General features: G+C 40.5%; 1 protein-coding gene across 6 annotated transcripts in view; it reads left to right on the top strand.

Annotated features, from left to right (window-relative positions):
* Positions 1 to 23,816, top strand: part of scai (suppressor of cancer cell invasion) — a 76,122-nt gene that overhangs the window by 22,566 nt on the left and 29,740 nt on the right. For all 6 annotated transcript variants that reach the window (XM_017721139.2, XM_017721137.2, XM_017721140.2 and 3 more), the window contains one exon: positions 501 to 612. In XM_017721139.2, coding sequence (XP_017576628.1) covers positions 501 to 612 — 112 coding nt within the window. The remainder of the gene's footprint in view (positions 1 to 500; positions 613 to 23,816) is intronic.

Here is a 23,816-nt window from a genome sequence, read left to right as displayed (position 1 = left end):
CAACAGATCAAAATAGTAATTTGTTGCAGCCCTACCCTTCGGATACAACGAGTCTATGCCTAGCTATTCCTTTAAGCACTGTCACTCTCAAATGACTGAAGGATTTATTGAAATGTATGCTTCCCAATTATCTTAAACTGGATATGAGGTTTGAAAACTCTTAAAAGAAGCTTCAGCATCAGGCTCAGGGGAGGTACACATGGAGTCTTCGGGCATATAGTGAACAACCAGTCTACAAACAGACAGCCGACAGTCTTTCTGCTTCTTTATCCCACACAGCTATGACTCATCCAGTAAAAGTCATGCTATCCAGATTGTGCTCCTCATATGATATATATATATATATATATATATATAAATATTTGCTATTTTGATGTCTCCAGCTCTGGAGTGACTCATGAAACTAGTGTGGCTGCATTCTGGAACACCGGTGGTACTGCTTTGCTGACTGTCTTCTCTGAAATCAACTGTTTTATTTTTCCTCTTTTTTTATGTCAAAGCTGTCATGACGGGGGTGGGAGCAGAAGATGATATCCCACTTGGTGAGAGGAAAACTGTCACAGACTTCTGCTATCTCCTAGATAAATCCAAGCAGCTTTTCAACGGCTTGAGGTCAGTCTCTTCTTTACAACAGTGACTTAAGGTGTAGCTCAGTTTTCTGCTCAAATTTCTTCTGGCCAAATAAGGCTTTATCTGCTGTACCTAATTTTTTTTTTTTTTAATTGATAAATCTGTGAAAACTTTAATCAGGCATGAGTGACCAAATGTACTTTGACAAAATTCTGTCTTAACCTAACCTGACCAAAAGCATTAAATTGAGAGAACCTAGATCATGCCCAACAAAAGTCAAGACAAATTTAAAAAGTTGTACAAATAATTGACATATCTAACAAGTTTACTTTCTCCACTTTCCTCTTATATCATTTAAAGTTCTGTATCAAGCGATTTTTTTTTTTTTTTTTTTTTTGACGCTGCAACAAAACAGTAGAGGCTTTAGGAGTGCAGGATAAAATCGATTCTTAGATGCATCGCGATGCAGACGTGAACGTTTCAGAATCGATTTACAAAAGTCAAAAATCGATTTTCTAAATTTCAATTTATAACATAATGTTGACGGAACGCAAAGGGCGAAACTTCAAAGTGGGTAAGTGCAGCGCCCGGACAGTCTGTGGCAACACATAACAAAAACACAACTGGATGAGTGAGAAATCCGACCGGCTCCCTCTGCATTAAAGCCAGTTTAGATCAGCAGCCATAACCCAGATGATAAGAACAGACATTTTGTCCTTTCAACAAAAATCAAACCCCATTGGGAGCCACAACATTTAATGTCCACTATGTCTTAGTGTGTGCTAATGTCCTAGTTAGTATAGGCTAAAAAATATAAATGAAAACACAGACTCACTTTGCTCTGTTTTAAGCTTTAGCTCAGCTATAGCCGCATTCCTCCCATCTCCACCAGAAAACTTTTACTCAGAAGTAGAGCAGCTTATTGTAAAAGGTCTCTCATTGATCGGCTGTTACGAGGCTGAAGTCACGTCTTATTCTCCAGCTTCTTGTTCAAATTTTTCCGTTCCTCCTTATTCTGACTGAGGCGCCGAATGTAAATGGGATACCATTTACATTCGAAAGAGAAGCGACGTTTGCTTCACAGCTTTTTTGTGTCTGACAGTCTCTCATTGAAGATGTAATGTTTTTAGGAAACTAACTAAGGTGCTTATAAAAGTCGAATAAGTCTCTAAATGTTCATCTTAGCTAAATCTATCTTGCTGCCTTTTTGTAGCTACTATCCAGGAGAGACTGTGTTGCTAAGTGACCGGCACCAAACAAAAGCAATGAATGAGAATCTTCCAGTTCACTTGCCACGTCATCTCCATTTGATTTATTAATAAAAGATATTGGAAGTAAATTCATTAAAGATCATTACAAAGGACTTCTGGTTCCGGATGTAGGGGAAAGACACTGGCGAGAGAGCTCCCAGATTAAGTGCCAATTAAACTTTATTTGTGGACTTTTTCTTTTTTTTTTCCTCACGAAACGTGTCTCAGTTGTTTCTGTTTGGACCTGTCTTCCAAAAATGAGCAGCTCAAAGAACTCTAAACGCGAAACAAGAGCGCAAACTCTGGCTATGCTCGTCATTACCAGTGCTGCAGGTAAGTTAGCCTTGTTTGCTAACACGTCCGCAACGAGTTCACAGACTGCCACCATGCTAGAAGAACCTGCATCTGCCCTGCTCATTACAGCGGATCAACTGTCCACTGAATTTGCAAAGCAGAGGTCCTTGCTCAAGGAGGATCATTCACGCCTGATCCAAGAAGCAGTTAAACCACTACAAGTCTCAGTTGAATCACTACAAGCCACACTTAACTCTTTTCAGACCCGTCTTACTTCGGTTGAGTCCGTACCCATACTCAACTATAATAGAAACAGACCATGCTCCAGTCTTACTGAAGCTTGCATTCCCTTTTAACAGTGGAGTCCGACCTCCTTGGAAGATGGATAAAACTTTGCTAGATGATGCAGATTTCTGTAATTTCATATCCATCAAAATTGATAATTTTATAGAGTTTAATAAAAAGGACGACATCTCTTCACCAGTTCTCTGGGAAACACTGAAAGTAGTAATGAGCGGGGAGATCATAGCATACACATCTAAAATGCATATAATGTATAGGGCTGAGCAAGATGAAGTTATTGAGGCCATAAATACAGTGTTTGCTCAGTACACTGTTACTCCCTCTTCTGAACTCTATAAAAGAAAACTCGACCTTCAAAGTAAATATAATTTATTAACAACTGCTAGGATGGAACGGCTTTTGTTAAAATCGCGTTTTATGAGCACGGTGAAAAAGCTGGACACCTTCTGGCACAACAGCTCAAGAGTCGTTCAGCTACTCAGCAGATTTTACAAATAAGGAAACCTAATGGAGAGTTAACCATCGACCCAGTAGGAATTAATGATACATTTGCAGCATACTATTCAAACTTATATACGTCAGAAACACCCTCTGATAGCGCAGACATGTTTATTTTTCAGTAATATTCAAGCCCCTTCTATTAATTAAGAACTTTAAACTGAACTTGAGCTACCGCTGGAGCAGGCAGAAGTTAACAGCACAATTCAGGCAATACGAAGTGGCAAGGCACCAGGCCCAGACAGATACCCCATAGAATTTTATCAAGCATTTTCTAATAAATGATCTCCCATTTTACTGGATATGTTTAGTGATTCGTTATCTCGAGGTTTACTGCCATCAACATTAACTCAAGTCTCAATTTCTCTTCTACTCAAACCAGGTAAAGATAAATCAGAGTGTAATTCATATCTGCCTTTTTGTTTATTAAATTTATTAAATAATGATGTAACAATCTTGGCCAAGGCCCTTGCCATACACCTGCAGTGCATGCTGTAATGTCTACTGATCAAACTGGCTTTATATCGGGCCAACATTCATTTGTGAACATCCGCCGTCTTTTAAATATTATCTATTCTCCTGCATCTGGGGAGATACCAGAAGTGGTTGTCTCCCTGGATGCAGAAAATCCTTTTATAGGTTTAACTGGCCCTATCTGTTTTTAAGTTTAGAGAAATTTGGATTCTGACCCACCTTTATTCCATGGATTAAGCTTTTATACTCCTCTCCCATAGTATCAGTGATTACAAATGGAAAGCAGTTACAGTACTTTCAACTATCAAGAGGAACTTGTCAGGGCTGCCCCATCGGTCCTCTCCTGTTTGCCTTGGCAGTTGAACTCTTGTCCATTATACTTAAATCATCTTCCTCAATCAGTGGAATTCTTAGAGGTGGAGTGGAAATCTTTATATGTGGATGATTTATTATTATATATATCACACACCATTGATTGATTGAGATTTGGTACATTCTCTGGGTACAAGTTAAATTTGGGCAGTTGTGGGCTGGAGGTTAGGGATCCAGCCTCGTGACCGGAAGGTCGCCGGTTCGATCCCCAGAGCCGACAGCACATGACTGAGGTGTCCTTGAGCAAGACTCCTAACCCCCAACTGCTCCCTGGGTGCTGCGGATTGGGCTGCCCACCGCTCCGGGCAAGTGTGCTCACTGCCCCCTAGAGTGTGTGTGCTCTCTAGTGTGTATGTGATGTTTCACTTCACGGATGGGTTAAATGTGGCGGTGAAATTTCCCCATTGTGGGACTAATAAGGGTCTCTTAATCTTAATTTTGATAAAAGTGAATGCTACCCCATTAATGATTTAGAACTTAAGATTCAGGAAGATACGCTACCATTTCTTATTTCTAAAAACGGCTTTAAATACCTTGGCATTAACATAACAAGAGACATGCAGAACCTCTATCAAGGAAATTTCTCTCCTGTGTTTGAGAAAAACAAAAGTAGACTTGGAAAAATGGAGGTCACTTAATTTATCCCTGGCAAGGAAAGTAAACTGTATAAAAATGAACATGCTTCCCAAATTCCTGTACTTATTTCAAAGTATCCCACTTTATCTTACCAAATCCTTCTTTAAAACTGTTGATAAATTTTTTGTTAAATTTATTTGGAACGGTAAAAATCCCAGAATACGTATTGAACTGCTGCAGAGATCTAAATAGCATGGCAGATTAGCCCTTCCAAACCTTTGTCATTATTATTGTGTTGCAAATATCCAAAAAATTATCTACTGGCTCCATGCCCCAGACACTGACTGGTGCCACCTTGACGCTATTTCTTGTATTTCAACGTCTCTCAAGGACCTGGTCACCTCTAGTCTGCCCCTGTCTGCTTCAGCCTTTACCAATAACCCAATTGTTATCAATACACTTAAAATATGGAATTAATTCAGGGAGCACTTTGGGTTCAAACGTTTTCATATAAGCCCTATATGCACAAATCATTTATTTTCTCCATCTAAACTGGATTGTGCATTTTCTACTTGGTGCAGACAAGGTATTTCTAGCTTTAAGGACACATATATAGATTCGATATTTCCAAGCTTTGATGAGCTATCATAATAATAATAAAAAAAAAAAGTCTGCCAATTTTTGCAAAATTTAGATCCTAACTTTCCTAACATACACCAAAATTCAGTATTGGACGATATATTAGAAACCTCCCCTAATTCAAAAGGGCTCATTTTAAGACTAACTGACATTATAACCTCTCTTAAAAATGTGACCTTGACCAAAATTAAGGCTGATTGGGAGAAGGAATAAGGTATAAACATTGTACAGGACAGTCTTGGAACATTGCTGTACAAAGAGCTAATAGTAGTATCTCTTGTGCCAAATTTGGTATAATACAATTAAAAGTGCTACATCGTGCACATTTGTGTAAGGCACGATTAGCTAAAACATATTCTAATGATGATACCTATTGTGATAGAAGTCATAACACCCCAGCCAGTCTGACCCATATGTTCTGGTCTTGCCCTGCTTTAAATACTTATTGGCTTTCGATTTTTCACTTCTTTTCAGAGTCTCTTAATATGGGTCTTCAGCCTAACCCATTAGCCGCCATATTTGGCATAACTGATAGTAAAATTCACAGAACCATCATCGCGTTTACAACACTTCTTGCTTGTAGGAGAATTTTATTACACTGGAAATCAAAACACCCTCCAAAAGCATCTGTGTGGCTTAGTGAGCTGATGCAATACATACAGTTGGATAAAAAGTAAAATATTCACTTAGGGGCTCCAGGAACAAATTCTTAACTATGTGGGGACCAATTCTGACCTATATAGATAACATTAAATCTATAACTGACATTGAATAGTCTACTAACTGAGATGGGCCTTCTCTTTTTCTTTTTAGTTTCATTCACTCTCTCCATGCCATATTTTAGTATTGAAATGTAAAGCCTTTGGATGTTGGGGTGGGGAGGGGGTCTGTCAAGGGGTACTTTGTGTTGGATAGAGGGAAGTAACTGGGTGGGTGGAGTATAATAATGGGAAGGGGGATCATGATTACAAATGTAAACAATGGAAATATCCAATTGTGACTTTACTTTGTAATTTGTACTGTTATACATTTCCAAAATAAAAAATATTCAAATTAAAAAGATCATTACAAATACATACCAACAAGTGAGAAAAAAGAGCTCCTGTATAAAAAAAAAGATACATTAAGATGCATCGATAATTGTTTTCTAATCGCATCACGGCCCTCTGAATTGTAATCAAATCGTGAGGTACCCACCCCTAGAGGCTATATTGGCCAATAGGTCAGTGCATCCTGTAGTGTATTGTATGTAATCTGTCTGTCACAATCACTTTATTTATCAAATGAGTATTACATAACATTACACTAATGGTTTAACAAAAAGTAAATTTTCCTTAATTTTTTTTTCCTCAAATTTTTTTGCTGTATCATTCCTTTAAAAAGTGGCACTATAAAGCAACATTTTACACTTTGGCTGATATCTCATGACCCATGAGACATGATACAGTCAAAGATCTTTTTTCCTCTGAATCCTTGAATAATTCCACAAAAGCCACCTCACTGGGTCTGTGTTTAGCTCTACCTTCAAAATTTGCAAAAAAAAGTAACTTTTTAAGCTAGTCTGAAATGTTTCACAATATCCTCAAAATAAAGGTGTTAAAATATTCACAAGAGTTTGTAGATCATACATTATTAAATAAAATCAGAATGTTTATAGACAGAGTCGAGCTTAGTTTGCAAAAACTAGAACTAGATTGGATTAACCTCACACAATTCTCAAAAAAAACTTTAGTTGTGTATGTCACATGACTTTGAAAAAGCTTGTCCAATTTGGTGTCACTTAGCATGCATCTTTTGAGGTACTGTTTATATAGCTTGTTAATGATAACAATCTTGTGACAATTATGGCTGCAATCAGCTTTCAGCAGGGTTTTACATGACTTAACATGGCCAATCATAACTTTAATGGTATGTACTTGTAGGCATCCTATAACATGCTATGAAATTTGTCATCAATTGACCATTCCAGGGGTGCTATTCATAAAAAAAGCATACAGCCTCTCGGTTTTGTCTTATGGGAATGAAATTCTTGTGATGCAGTTCACTGAGACTGAAAATATTCCAGTATTTCCATATTTTTAGAAAACTTGTTTTTCTGAAATTGTATAAAGTTTAACAAATAAAATGGCCTGAAATAAATCTAGAAACAGCTTAGAAACAATGTTTATTTTCAGATGCCACAGATTGTTTCAATCTAGAAACTGTGGCATCTGAAAATAAACAATTATCAACAGAATTTTGACTTTTTTGCACCTTATCGCAGCACGTATATCAATAATTTTTATTTATTTATTTATTTATTTATTTTATTTATCCAAGATGGTGCTGCAGATGGCGACACTGGTTTGGAGCTCCATCGTGTTCTGTTTGTTTTTGCTTTTTTGTAGTGTTATATGTGAACCAGTCTCACTCACATACAGCGCAGAAGATCTGCTGAACATCAGGCAGTCCATGCCACAAGGCATCTTTTCCGACTTTTCACTGTCTGACTGCATTTTGGACATCCTGGTGAGCAGAGCAGCTGCCCTCTACAGCAAGCGCAGACGCAGGCAGACGTGCAGACATGGGAAGCACGCTGGAGCGCTGGTTAAACTTCGGCAGTGCGGACTTCACGCACTGCTCCCCAGCATTCACTTGGCGAATGTTCACTCCTTAGGCAATAAATTGGTCGAGCTTTCCCTTCTAAACGGGACCAACAAGGACTATTCTCTCTCTGCTGTGCTGTGCTTCACTGAGTTTTGGCTCACAGAGTCGACCCCGGACAGCGCGCTCCTGCTCCACGGCTTTAACCTGTACAGATCGGACCGCTTCGCAGAGCTCTCGGGCAAGAACAAAGGTGGCGGAATCTGCTTTTACATCAACCAATATATATTCCACCCAGGCGTGCGTGCAGCAGGCGCTGCGCGCTCTCGCGGACCATATCACCAGTGCGGAGCTCAAACACACCGACTCTGTTTTTATAATTTTAGGGGACTTCAACAGAGCGCAACTTACCAGCGAACTACCTAAATACAGACATCATGTTACCTGCCCCACCAGGGAGAGTAACGCTTTAGACCGCTGCTACACTGTGTTAAAGGGGGCCTCTCTGATCACTCTCTAATCCACCTCCTTCCAACCAATAGGCAGATGCTCAAGTGTGCCAAACCTGTAGTCAGCTCTGTGAAGAGGTGGACCAACAAGGCTAAAGAAAGGCTTCAGGACTGCATGGAACTAACAGATTGGAGTGTGTTTGAGGAGGCTACAGGAAGTCTGGATGAATATACGGATACTGTGACATCCTACATCAGTTTTTGTGAAGAAACCTATGTTCCCACCAGGACTCGCATAAAATATAACAATGACAAACCCTGGTTTAATGCCAGACTGAAACAGTTGCACCAGTCTAAAGAAGCAGCGTACAGGAGTGGAGATCAGGCTCTGTACAATCAGGCTAGGCACACACTTAACAAAAGCAATCAGAGCTGCAAAAAAGAGCTGCTCAAACAAGCTGATGGTGTCCACAAACAAGCCATCAACCATCTGGAAGTGCCTGCAGAACATCACTAGCTACAAAAGGACACCCCCCCAGTCAATGGGTGACCGTCAGCTGGCTGATGAGCTTAACACCTTTTACTGCAGGTTTGAAAAGCCCAGCCCCACACACCCATCCAGCACAGATTCACACCCTCCTGTCATTCAGCCAAACATTCAGCCTGCCCTGAAGATCTGCGAAAAGGAGGTGCAATGACTCTTCAGGAGACAAAAAGTGAGTAAAGCACCAGGACCAGATGGTGTTTCACCCTCCTGTCTGAGTGTCTGCGCTGACCAACTTGCACCAGTCTTTACAGCACTCTTTAATAAATCACTGGAGCTGTGTGTCGTACCTTCCTGCTTCAAAAGTTCTACCATAGTACCAGTCCCCAAGAAAACAAACATCACAGGATTGAATGACTATAGACCCATTGCATTGACCTCTGTAGTCATAAAATCCTTTGAGAGACTGGTGCTCTCAAACCCAGCGTGCCAAGCCCCACCTGCCAGTGGATCACCAACTGCCAGTGGATTCCTCACTGGCAGAGAGCAGCAGGTGAGGTTGGGAAAGTTCACCTCAAACACCCAGACCATCAGTACAGGCGCTCCACAGGGCTGTGTCCTCTCACTGTTGCTGTTCTCTCTGTATACAAATGACTGTACCTCCACTGACCCCTCAGTCAAAATCTTGAAGTATGCAGATTACACTACAGTCATTGGTCTCATCCGAGATCCTTGACGAGTCTGCTTACAGACGGGTGGTTGATCAGGTGGTCCTTTGGAGCAGCCACAATAACCTGGTGCTAAACACAGCAAAAACAGTGGAGATGACAGTGGACTTCAGGAGGAGCCCTCCAGCCCTGCCAGTGCTCACCATCCTGGACAGAACTGTGGTGGCAGTGGAGTCTTGCAAATTCCTGGGCACAACAATTACCAGGGACCTGAAGTGGAACAGCAACATCAGCTCCATCATCAAGAAAGCCCAGCAGAGGGATGTACTTTCTACGTCAGCTGCGGAAGTTCAACCTGCCCCAGGAGCTGATGGTGTGGTTCTACACAGCCATCATAGAGTCTGTCATCACCACGTCCTTCACAGTGTGGGGCAGCTCAGCTACCAAGCATGACCTCCACAGACTGCACTGCATCATCAGGTCTGCAGAGAGGATAATTGGGGTTGAGTTACCTACAGAGAAGATTTCCACAGACCCCTCTCACCCCGGACACCACCTGTTTCAGGTCCTTCGCTCAGTCCGGTGTTCCAGCCAGATGAGGATCAGGACATCCAGGCTACAAAGGAGCTTCTTCCCACAAGCCATCACTCTCTTGAACAGTTAAAATATCACACGAAACAATTCCAGCCTCAACTGCACTTCTAGATACACTCGTATATAGTATCACTCCATCCTGTGGAACTGCTGCTCAAACCAGTGTTTATTCTACCATCTTTTCACCTGCCATATTACCCCACCTATCAGACTGTCACCTCATTGACCCCTTTCTCTGCCACCATACACGCTTTAACTGCTGCTGCACTCAGCACTTTAACTTTAGACTCATACATTGCACAATGTAAGATTTACAGGTGTGTGTGTGTGTGTGTGTGTGTGTGTGTGTGTGTGTGTGTGTGTGTGTGTGTGTGTGTGCGTGTGTGTGTGAGACTGAGTGAGTGAGTAGGAATGTATTATTTTGTATTTATTTTATCTTATTCCCTATATGTGAATGTCTGTCGGATACTGTGCACTGTGAGCTCCTGTAACCAAAAACAAATTTCTCGTATGCATAGCATACCTGGCCAATAAAGCTTGATTCTGATTCTGATAAATGTGATCTGGGTTTTTCTGACTCGGGGGCTGTGATGTAAAGTGTTGGCTTTCAAAACTGAAGATGTGGGGTTTGAATCCCATGTCAGCTGTCTTTGAGAAATGTCAGCAGTCTCAAGGTTGTGAACTGCATGTTATAAAAGTACACTGCTCAAAAAAAAGGGAACACTCAAATAACACATCCTAGATCTGAATGAATGAAATATTCTCATTGAATACTTTGTTCTGTACAAAGTTGAATGCGCTGACAACAAAATCACACAAAAATCATCAATGAAAATCAAATTTATTAACCAATGGAGGCCTGGATTTGGAGTCACACACAAAATTAAAGTGGATAAACACAATACAGGCTGATCCAACTTTGATGTAATGTCCTTAAAACAAGTCAAAATGAGGCTCAGTATTGTGTGTGGCCTCCACGTGCCTGTATGACTTCCCTACAATGCTTGGGCATGCTCCTGATGAGGTGGCGGATGGTCTCCTGAGGGATCTCCTCCCAGACCTGGATTAAAGCATCCGCCAACTCCTGGACAGTCTGTGGGGCAATGTGGCATTGGTGGATGGAGCGAGACATGATGTCCCAGATGCGCTCAGTCGGATTCAGGTCTGGGGAACGGGCGGGCCAGTCCATAGCTTCAATGCCTTCATCTTGCAGGAACTGCTGACACACTCCAGCCACATGAGGTCTAGCATTGTCCTGCATTAGGAGGAACCCAGGGCCAACCGCACCAGCATATGGTCTCACAAGGGGTCTGAGGATCTCATCTCGGTACCTAATGGCAGTCAGGCTACCTCTGGTGAGCACATGGAGGGCTGTGTGGCCCTCCTAATAAATGCCACCCCACACCATTACTGACCCACTGCCAAACCGGTCATGCTGAAGGATGTTACAGGCAGCAGATTGCTCTCCACAGCGTCTCCAGACTCTGTCACGTCTGTCACGTGCTCAGTGTGAACCTGCTTTCATCTGTGAAGAGCACAGGGCGCCAGTGGCGAATTTGCCAATCCTGGTGTTTTCTGGCAAATGCCAAGCGTCCTGCACGGTGTTGGGCTGTGAGCACAACCCCCATCTGTGGACGTCGGGCCCTCATACCATCCTCATGGAGTCGGTTTCTAACCGTTTGTGCAGACACATGCACATGCTGGAGGTCATTTTGCAGGGGTCTGGCAGTGCTCCTCCTGTTCCTCCTTGCACAAAGGTGGAGGTAGCGGTCCTGCTGCTGGGTTGTTGCCCTCCTACGGCCACCTCCATGTCTCCTGGTGTAATGGCCTCTCTCCTGGTAGCGCCTCCATGCTCTGGACACTACGCTGACAGACACAGCAAACCTTCTTGCCACAGCTCGCATTGATGTGCCATCCTGGATGAGCTGCACTACCTGAGCCACTTGTGTAGGTTGTAGAGTCCGTCTCATGCTACCACGAGTGTGAACGCACCACCAACATTGAAAAGTGACCAAAACATCAGCCAGAAAGCACAGGTACTGAGACGTGGTCTGTGGTCCCCACCTGCAGAACCACTCCTTTATTGAGTGTGTCTTGCTGATCGCCAATGATTTCCATGTGTTGTCTATTCCATTTGCACAACAGCATGTGAAATTGATTGTTAATCAGTGTTGCGTCCTAAGTGGACAGTTTGATTTCACAGAAGTTTGATTTGCTTGGAGTTATATTGTGTTGTTTAAGTGTTCCCTTTATTTTTTTGAGCAGTGTATATCTATTGGTCCAGGCACTAAGCAGATGTTTAGCTACATCCTCCAAATTTCCATTATCATTGGTAAAATATGTGAAACCAACCTTTTTGAACTAGTTTGAGACTTTTCTTGATATGACCACAATATAGGTATTCAAATGTTTACAACTGTCTGTAGGTCAAGAATTACTTTTAAAAATGTAATATTTATAAACAATTTGGCCACCACAAGACAATTAATCCCTTCAGGGTGGGGCTTACTACAAAATAATGGCTACAGATCAGGATCACTTTGTCTTATCCCCGCACATGATTTTGAGGAAGCACTCCATGGTTGACACTGTTAATTTAATGGGGGTGCTATAATATTCAGAAAACCTTTTCAGCAACTGCTTGTACAGTTGAGCTAAAACTTTGCACAGCATCTATTAGTTTCTTTTTAAGTGAGGTCAATGTGACCGTCCTTGGCCTATAAGCTTTCGACAGGTATTTGGAGGGCTTGGCATTGGCCAGTCATTGTGAAAATTGAGTGTTGTGTCCACATAGGCACTTAGAATAACAGATTTAAATTTGATCATAATTGGCCAGCAGGCGGTGCTATTCATTCAACATAAATTCTAATTTAAAAAATCATGTTAAATTTGTCTTCGTTAGAAATAAATCACTTTAAATCATTGTTTACACTGGGTCTAAAAGTCTGAAAAATGATCTTTTTGAACTAGTCTATGGATTTTTAGCAAATTGTCTCAAACCAGCCTGTCGTTGGACTGAAATATGGTGACTATCCAATAATAACCAATGACTACTGTTAGAGGCCTATTAGAGTAATTAGGAGTAATTTAGGAGTGACTGAGTACAGTTCAAGACAGTGCATTTTTTTAGCTTGACAATTTAACAAAGATGAAGGAAATCTCTTCTAGTAATGTTGTTTATATGTGTACAACAAATGACTGATCTGATAGTTGAATAGTCCATCGATTACTGAAATGAATAATCAATTATTTGGATTATTAATTACTACATTACTAAATTACTTTTACGTAGCTGTTAGCTTTTAAGTTTAGCTTAAGGTTGTTTTATGTGACTAACAATAAAGACAATAAACATGAATAACATTCAAGAATTCACTGTATTACTGAACTTTCCTGATAATACAAAAGACAAAAAAGTAAAACTCCAATGTATTTTACCTTTTAAAAATGTATAACCAAGGATGTGTAAAGTTGCAGTAATAAAATATAATAAAACTAAATCAGTTTTCCTTTAATCTAGTATATATTAAAAAATAAATCTAAATAATTGTTGCACCCTTAATGTGTATTGAAAGACAGATGTGGATTAGTCATGACAACAAGGTTTTTACAGAACTACTTGGTGTAACTGAGAAGTTAAGATAAAGTGTTAATTTAGAGAGTTTGTTTCTAGCAACTTGTGGACCAAAAAGAAGAACCTCAGAATAGAGTAGGTGGAAGTTACTTCACATCCAATCTCGTGTGTCTTCTACACAGTCCCCAGTCTTATTAAGTTGGAATTTATCATTTACATCTAATTTATCATATGCTATCAGCGCTGCAGTGAAAATGTATGCCATGTTTATTGATGACTGTACCCACTTGTAGCATGTATAATGTAAAAATAATAGAGATTCTAAAACAGAGCCTTGTGGAACATCAACACAGACTTTTGTAAGAACAGATGATTTGCTGTTTACATCCACAAATTGATAGCAATCAGTCAGGTATGAACCAGAAAAGAACTATTGCTGTTACTCCTACAAGGTTTTCTAGTATATTTAGTAGGATAAAGTGGTCCGTCATATCAAATGCTGCCCTAAGATCAAGCAGAACCAGCAAAAATATGTGTCTTGGTCAGAGAATAACAAGAGATCGTTGGTAATTTTCACTAGTGCTGTCTCTGCAAACCCCTTAATCCAGATGGAATTTTTTCATGTATGTGATTCATATGCAAGTAGGAAATTAGTTGCTTTTTCCAAAATCTTTGATATAAACGCTTAAAGTTTTGTGATAGGTCTGTAAACTGATAGCTTGCAGGGATAAAGATTCAAGGTTAAATTACTGCTGGATTAAGTGTCTTTGGTGCATAGCTAAAGCTAAGAGAGAAGTTTGTTATTAATAGAAGAGGCTTGGTTATTACTGGCAATATCGCTCTAAGCAAAGTTGGACCTAATAAGCAAGTAGAATATTTTGTGGAAGAAATAATTGTAACTTGCTCAGTTTGTTCAAGTAAAGGATTTCAACCTCTCTATGGTAGTTACAGTGTACTCAAAATCTGTATTAGCTTTGTAGGACAGCAGGTTTCTAATAGGTTAACTGTGCATCTTGAATTTTTGCCTGATTGATTAAAATTTAGTATTGAAAAAAAAAAATCATAAAATCATTGCTGCCATAGGCAGATAGTATCTGCAGTTCTGTAGCTGTTTTATTTTTAATTATTTTCAGATTATGCTTAATAATAATCTAAAATTATTCTTCTCATCATCATTATCATTCTTCTTCTTCTTCTTTCGGCTGCTCCCTTTAGGGGTCGCCACAGCGGATCATCTGCCTCCATCTTGCCCTATCCACTGCCTCCTCTACTTTTACACCAACCATCTCCATGTCCACCTTCACTACATCCATAAACCTTCTCTGAGGTCTACCTCTTCTCCTTCTACCCGGCAGCTCCATCTCCAACATTCTTTGACCAATATATCCACTATTCCTCCTCAACACATGTCCAAACCATCTCAACCTGGCCTCTCTGGCTTTATCTCCAAACTGCTCCACCTTCACTGTCCCTCTGATCTGCTCATTTCTAATCTTGTCCAGCCTTGTCACTCTCAACGAAAATCTCAGCATCTTCATCTCTGCCACCTCCAGCTCAGCCTCCTGTCTTTTAGACAGAGCCACGGTCTCCAAACCATACATCATGGCAGGACGTACTACCGTCTTGTAAACCTTCCCTTTCACTCTTGCTGCTATCCTTCTGTCACACATCAGCCCTGACACCCTGACGTCTCCACCCACTCCATCCTGCCTGCACCCTCTTCCTCACCTCTTTTTTGCACTGTCCATTGCTCTGGATGGTTGACCCAAGATATTTGAAGTCATCCACCTGCCTCCCTCTCATTCACACACATGTATTCCGTCTTATCTCTACTGACCTTCATTCCTCTCCTCTCCAGTGCAAACCTCCACCTCTCCAGATTCTCTTCCACCTGCTCTCTACTCTCACCACAGATTACAATGTCATCTGCAAATATCATGGTCCATGGAGCCTCCTGCCTGACCTCATCTGTCAACCTGTCCATCACCATTGCAAACAAGAAAGGGCTCAAAGCTGATCCCTGATGTAACTCTACCTTCACCTTGAAACCATTTGTCACTCCAACTGCACACCTCTCCACTGTCTCACTATCCTCATACATGTCCTGCAGCACCCTAACATACTTTTCAGGTACACCTGACTTCCTCATACAGTACCACAGTTCCTGTCTTAGCACCCTATTATATGCCTTCTCTAGATCCACAAAGAAACAATGTAGCTCCTTCTGACCTTCTCTGTACTTCTCTACTAACACTCTCAACACAAAAATTGCATCTGTGGTACTCTTTCTGGGTATGAAACCAAACTGCTGCTGACTGATCTGGACCTCTCGCCTTAACCTTGCTTCAACAACTCTTTCCCATACCTTCATGGTGTGGCTAATCAACTTTATACCTCTGCAGTTACTGCAGCTCTGCACATCACCCTTGTTCTTAAAAATAGGGACCAGTACACTGCTTCTCCGCTCATCAGGCATCCTTTCACTCTCCAGGATTTTGTTAAACAACCTGGTTAAAAAGTCCACTGCCCATCTCCATACCTCCCTCTCTATCCTTTATCAGCCTAACCTGCTGTACATCGTTTCCAGCTCTATCTCTCTGTTTAGCCAAACGATACAAGTCCTTTACTCCTTCTTTACTGTCCAGCCTCTCATACAGCTCATCATAGGCCTGAGCCTTTGCCTTTGCCACCATTCTTTTTGCTATGTGACTAGCCTCACAGTACTCCTGTCTACTTCCTTCATCTCTCTGGTTATCCCACTTTTTCCTAGCTGCCTTCTTCTTCTGAATACTCTCCTGGACTTCCTCATTCCACCACCAACTTTCCTTGTCTTCTTTCTTCTGACCAGATGAAACACCCAACACATTCTTGCCAGTTTCTCTCACCACCTTAGCTGTATTTTGCCAGTCCTCGGGTAGCTCCTCACTGCCCCCAAGGGCCTATTGCAATTTTTCCCTGAACTGCCTGCAACCATCCTCCTCCTTCAGCTTCCACGATCTAATCTTTGGCTCTGTCTTCACTCTCTTCCTCTTCTTTGTTTCTAATCTCATTCTACAGACAACCACCCTATGCTGCCTTGCTACACTTTCCCCTGGCACCACTTCTCCAATCTCCTTTAGGTGGCATCTCCTGCTAAGGATATAATCCACCTGTGTGCACCTCCCTCCACTCTTGTATGTCACCCTGTGTTCTTCCCTCTTCTGAAAATACGTGTTCACCACAGCCATTTCCATTCTCTTTGCAAAATCTACAACCATCTGACCTTCAGCATTTCTGTCACACCATACATACCCAGCACCTCTTCATCCCCTCTGCTTCCTTCACCAACATGTCCATTGAAGTCTGCACCAATCACTAATCTCTCCTCTCTAGGGACACCATCTACCACTTCATCCATCTTACTCCAAAATTCCTCTTTCTCCTCTAACTGACAACCAACCTGTGGTCCATATGAACCGACCACATTCAAAATTACACCATCAACCTCCAACTTCAGGCTCATGATCCTGTCTGACACTCTTTACATCCAGAACACTTTTCACAAGCTGTTCCTTTAAGATTATCCCTACTCCATTTCTCTTCCTCTCTACACCATGATAGAACAGTTTGAATCCACCTCCAATGTTCCTGGCCTTGCTTCCTTTCCATCTGGTCTCCTGGACACACAAGAATATCTACCTTCCTTCTCTCCATCATGTCTGCAAGCTCTCTGCCTTTACCAGTCATTGTCCCTATGTTCAGAGTCCCTACTCTAACCTACACACTCCTGCCTTTTCTTCTCTCTCGCTGCCTTCTAACCCGCCTTCCTCCTCTCCTCTTTGATGGTCTTCGATCTACAGTAGTCCAATTTCCACGGCACCCTGCTGGTCAACAGCACCGGAGGCGGTCGTTGTTAACCCGAGCCTCGACCGATCCGGTATGGCAATCATATTTGTGATCCGCATGATAGTTTTGGCATACATTTTACGCCGGATGCCCTTCCTGACGCAACCCTCACCATTTATCCGGTCTTGGGACCGGCACCAGAAGTACACAAAGTATACCCCTAATGGCTGTTTTTTTTTCTTAGTAACAATTTTGTTATAATTGCTTACAACCCTCTATTTTCAAAAAAGTTGGAATGCTGAGTAAAATTGAAACAAAAATAGAATGCAGTGATGTGTAAATAAGTTAAAATTTTTGTTACTTGAAAATAGTACAAATTCAACATATCAAGGGAAGTCAAGTCAAAGTTTATTTATATAGTGCTGTTTACAACAGGTGTTGTCACAAAGCAGTTTTACAGAAACATCCGGGTCCAGGCCCTCATGGTGAGGGTTTGTTTTGTGAAAATGAAATGGTGCAACAATTCAAGAATAACATTTCTCATCATTAAATTCCAACAAACTTGGGGACTTTAATCTATAATACGTAATATTATTATGTTATTAATATCATTAAAAGATTCACTGAATCCAGAGAATTCTCTGTGTACAAGGGAGAAGCCTGAAAGCCAATATTAGATGGCTGTAATCTTTGGACATCCAGGTGGTACTGCATTAAATGCAAGCACAACTTTGTATTGAAGGTAACTGTTTTGCCTCAGGGCCACTTCCAAACACCACTGGCTGTAAACACAGTTTTGTCATCCAAAAATGTAGGGTAAAAGCTCTAACATGCAAAGAAGAAACTGTGTACTATAGACAAGATCCAGAAACATTGCTGTCTTTTCTGGGCTTGAGATGGACTGAGGCCAAGTTGACATGCGTCATGTGGTTCAATGAATCAAAATTAGATTTTTTTTTTTTTTTTTAGGAAATCATGGATGATGCATGCTCCATGCTAAAGAAGAGTTTTATCCTCTGGCTTGTTTGACCGCACAGTTCAAAAGCCAGCATCTGTGATGGTATGCAGGGTGCATTAGTGACTTGCACATCTGTAAAGGCACCATAAATGTAGAATAATATTTATAGATTTTGAAGCAACATATGCTGCTATCCAGACAATATGTTTTTCAGGGAAGGCCTTTCTTTTTTTCAGAAAAACAATGCCAACACACTTCAGCTCGTATTACAACTGCATGGCAAAGTTAGAGACTAAAGGTGCTAAACTGGACTGTTTGTAGTCCAGACCTGTTACGCATTGCAACCATTTGCCGCATTATGAAATTAAAAGTACAACAAAGGAGACATTGAACTGTTGAGCAGCTGAAATCCTATATTAAGCAAGAATGGGGAAACAATTGACATTTAAATAGGGATGTCCAATCAAGTTTTTCTGCCCCCAATCCCGATTTGGTTTTATATACCTGTGGCCATGGAAGTGATTGGAACACCTGAATTCTTGAAGATTTGAATGGGTGAGTGAATACCTTTTGAAAATATAGTGTATGTGTAGTAGGGACGCAGCGATTATTCGACTTTCTGTTCTCTTCGAATGTTTAGCTCAGCTCGCTAATGGTTAAAGGAGGTAGTTCTTCGTAAACACACAGGGCAGCTGGACAAAGGGTTGCCATTGAAATTAAGCCTTGACACAAAATCAACTGTTCATAGAGAAGTTTGCCACAAACATTTGCCACTTTCCCATCCCCTCCATCAGAGCGCAACTTCTGTGCAGTGGGGAGAGTCTGCTCTCCGAGGAGATCAGGCCTCTCACAGGGGCACGGAGAGCTTTACTCCTACAATCACAGGTTTCAGTAAAGACCTGTGATTGTAGAATTTTGTTGCAGCAAAGTGTAGATACCAGAATGCACACAACACAGACTGCACAGTTCAAGTGTAACATTTAAATTTAGATTGATTTTTTTTACTTGATTGAGGAAAAACTGACTTATTTTATTGCTGCTACTTTGCACATACTTGGTTATGAATTTTGACAGGAAAATATATTGGAGTTTTTTATCTTTTGTATTAGCAGGAAAGTTTAAAACAGTGAATTCTTGAATGTTGTTCATCTTTATTGTCTTCATTGTTAGTTAACAAATGCATAAAACAATCTCAAGATAAATGTAAAAGCAAATAGCTACAAAAAATAATCTGAATAATTGTTTATTTCTTTCAGTAATCGATAGATTATTTGACTTTTTTGTTTTTTGCAGCCCTTATGTGTAGTAGATGTAATTCAGTGTATTTGTGTTATATTGTACCATGTTATCCAGCTACTGTTGCACTCAAATTTATGTCCATATCTGTTAACAATTATATGCAAAAGTTTGGGCACAGCTTATAGATGATTCTGTTAATGAATGCCTTCTAAGCAGTTAAAGGCTATAAAAGAATTAAAGCACATTCAGTTAAACACAATAAACCTTGACCAGGCAGATAGAAGAATGGATTCCACTATTCCACAAATTCTGGATGCTAATGTGATGGTCATTAAAGAAACTGAAGCTAAAAAGAGGCTAGCTACCTTAATAATCCGCTATTAACTTCTTAAAGGAGCATAAACTAAAGTTTTTAGAATGGCCCTCACAGTCCCTGTCTTTATTAAAAAACTCTGTGGGTAGATGTTAAAAATGTTGTGCATTCAAAATGGCCTAAGAGTATTGCCAAACTAGAAATTTTCTGCAGTGGATCTGTGTATTTTTTTTTTCTTTTTCATTTTAATGTGCTGCTGAGGTTCTGTTTACTTCTTTTCACTTCAAACATTAACAAAATACATATTTTTTTATTCTAATTTAAAAGTCAATGTCTGCAAAGGTTAAGAATGCTGTGTTGATAAGAGTTCTTTCCTCTGTCCTATTTCTGTGTGCTAATTAGACTTTAGCTAAAGCTTTTGCCCTAGTTCTGCACTGAACTCTCATCAACACCCTGAAGAGATGTGGAATGATACTGCTATTATTATTTGGACTCATTTCCTCACATACCTACATACATACTATTTTGAGTTTTCTCTCTTTTTTCAGTTCAAAGACACAAGGTCCTATGTAATGTGAAACTGTAGCTTACTAAAGTTAAAATGCCATTTCAGGCTTTGTTGTTTAATAATTTTTTTCAGTAGATAACAGTATGTCTTAGAGTGTACTACATTAACTACATAGTATCATGAATAACAAAAACAAAGCTCTTTGAAATGTATTAAGATAGTTTGAGGCAGGCCTGTGATGGTTTATGCATACAGTTTGAATGATTATTAATGATACATAACTTTCTACTTGTTTGATACATTTGTCTAAGAGCCTCATGTAATGAACTGTAAAATTTTGTAAATTTTAGTTTTTGTTAAGCTAGTTTTTCCAAAATATACCATACATTCCCTAGTCAATAAAGTTCATATGAACCTTGTTTTTATGTTGCCTTGTTTTTATGATCCCTTAAAAGACAGTGCATTTACATATAGCTACATATTCATTGAAATGCATATGGTACAGTGGATCACAAAAGTGAGTACACCCCTCACATTTCTGCAGATATTTAAGTATATGTTTTCATGGGACCACACTGACAAAATGACACTTGGACACAATGAAAAGTAGTCTGTGTGCAGCTTATATAACAGTGTAAATTTATTGTTCCCTCAAAATAACTCAATATACAGCCATTAATGTCTAAACCACTGGCAACAAAAGTGAGTACACCCCTAAAAGACTACACCTAAATGTCCAAATTGTCATGTGACTCGTTAGTGAAACTAGGTCTCAGGTGTGCATAGGGAGCAGGTGCGTTCCAATTTGTAGTACAGCTCTCACACTCTCTCATACTTGTAACTGAAAGTTCCAACATGGCACCTCATGGCAAAGAACTCTCTGAGGATCTTAAAAAGGCGAATTGTTGCGCTACATGAAGATGGCCAAGGCTATAAGAAGATTGCCAACACCCTGAAACTGAGCTGCAGCACAGTAGCCAAGATCATCCAGCACTTTAAAAGAGCAGGGTCCACTCAGAACAGACCTCGTGTTGGTCGTCCAAAGAAGCTGAGTGCACGTGCTCAGCATCACATCCAAATGCTGTCTTTGAAAGATAGGCGCAGGAGTGCTGTCAGCATTGCTGCAGAGATTGAAAGGGTGGGGGGTCAGCCTGTCAGTGCTCAGACCATACGCCGCACACTACATCAAATTGGTCTGCATGGCTGTCACCCCAGAAGGAAGCCTCTTCTGAAGTCTGTACACAAGAAAGCCGAAGACATTTGCTGAAGACATGTCAACAAAGGACATGGATTACTGGAACCATGTCCTATGGTCTGATGAGACCAAGATTAATTTGTTTGGTTCAGAGGGTCTCAAGCATGTGTGGCGGCAGTGAGGTGTAGAAAGTTAAGTGTGTCATGCCTACAGTCAAGCATGGTGGTGGGAATGTCATGGTCTGGGGCTGCATGAGTGCAGCGGGTGTTGGGGAGTTACATTTCATTGAGGGACACATGAACTCCAATATGTACTGTGAAATACTGAAGCAGAGCAAGATCCCCTCCCTCCGGAAACTGGGTCGAAGGGCAGTGTTTCAGCATGATAATGACCCCAAACACACCTCTAAGATGACCACTGCTTTAGTGAAGAGGCTGAGGGTAAAGGTGATGGACTGGCCAAGCATGTCTCCAGACCTAAACCCAATAGAACATCTTTGGGGCATCCTCAAGTGGAAGGTGGAGGAGTGCAAAGTCTCGAATATCCACCAGCTCCGTGATGATGTCATGGAGGAGTGGAAAAGCATTCCAGTGGCAACCTGTGAAGCTCTGGTAAACTCCATGCCAGGTCTGGAAAATAATGGTGGCCACATAAAATATTGACACTTCAGGAACTGTTTCTTAGGGGTGTATTCATTTTTGTTGCCGGTGGTTTAGACATTAATGGCTGTATATTGAGTTATTTTGAGGGAAGAATAAATTTACTCTGTTATATAAGCTGCACACAGACTACTTTTCATTGTGTCCAAGTGTCATTTTGTCAGTGTTGTCCCATGAAAAGATATACTTAAATATCCGCAGAAATGTGAGGGGTGTACTCACTTTTGTGATACACTGTAAATGCATGAGGGATCCTCGAAAAGTGAGCTGCACAATGTTGACTTGTGAAAGCTGAGCTACTTTCTGCTTATGCAAAGTAGAAGCAGCAGCAAGTCAGGCAATGGCATCTTTTTTACGTTGTCATACACAATGAGGATCTGTCTTCAAAGTTCTCTGCAGACAACAATTTTAGTCTTTCAAGAATTAATGCTTGAACTCAGTAAATTATCTGAAAATGGATCAAAACAATACATTTACGGTATTTGGCCGGTATTTTATCCAGAGCAGCTTACAGTCTGTAGAGCTTCAGTACACAGTGTTAGCAGCACTGCTTAGTTTCTATTTGCTTAGTACTTGGTGTACAGTGTATTATTTTGAAAGAAGCTTTATTTGAAATTGTTCATGGACAGAGCTTTCTGTAGGGCATGCATTTCACATAGCCTGGATGCAGCATTTTCATACAGTCTAAGTATTTAAATTGTAGGCTTTGTCTATACATGATGGTCTATTCAAGACTCACCAAGGAACACGCTTTCTAAAATGATTCCAAGAGGACATAAAACTCACTTCATTTTAATTCTAAGTATGTTGCTTAATATGGTTTTGCATTCTACATCTGTGAGTATCAAAAAAATATGTACTCATACACAGTCTGAAAAAAAAAGGTATTGATGCATCAATAACAATTAGTCTTATAGACATTATACACTAGCAGCCTCCAAAACTTCAATCTGCACGTTGCAAATCTGCGACTTTGTGAAGCAAGTTTTGTGAAAGTCATTCAAAACTCTTTTCCCTCACTAATTTGCATATGACTCAAAGGTTTCAGCATGTAATGAAACACATCATGGCCAACACCTCTGTCCTCTTCTGCTTTATTTCAGGTGCATGTATAACCCCAATTCCAATGAATTTGGGACATTATGTAAAACATATAAATAAAAGCAGAATATGATGATTTGCAAATCCTTTTCAACCTATATTCAATTGAATACACTACAAAGACAAGATATTTAATGTTCAAACAGATAAACTTTATTGTTTTTTGCAAATATTCACTCATTTTGAATTTGATGCCTGCAACACATTCCAAAGAAGTTGGGACAGGGGCATGTTTACCACTGTGTTACATCACCTTTCCTTTTAACAACACTCAATAAGCATTTATGAACTGAGGACACTAATTGTTGAAGGTTTGTGGGTGGAATTGTTTCCCATTCTTGCTTGATGTACAACTTCTGTTGCTCAACAATCCGGGGTCTCTGTTGTCATATTTTGCGCTTCATAATGCACCACACATTTTCATTGGAGACAGGTTTGGACTGCAGGCAGGCCAGTCTAGCAGTCTTTTACTATGAAGCCACGCTGTTGTAACACGTGCAGAATGTGGCTTGGCATTGTCTTGCTGAAATAAGCAGGGACGTCCCTGAAAAAGACATTGCTTGGATGGCAGCATATTTTGCTCCAAAACCTATATGTACCTTTCAGCATTAATGGTGCCTTCACAGATGTGTAAGTTACCCATGCCATGGGCACTAACACACCCTCATACCATCAGAGATGCTGGCTTTT

This window comes from Pygocentrus nattereri, chromosome 23 (assembly GCF_015220715.1).
Source record: "Pygocentrus nattereri isolate fPygNat1 chromosome 23, fPygNat1.pri, whole genome shotgun sequence".
Lineage (NCBI taxonomy): Eukaryota > Metazoa > Chordata > Actinopteri > Characiformes > Serrasalmidae > Pygocentrus > Pygocentrus nattereri.
This window is presented reverse-complemented; position numbering and strand designations above follow the sequence as displayed.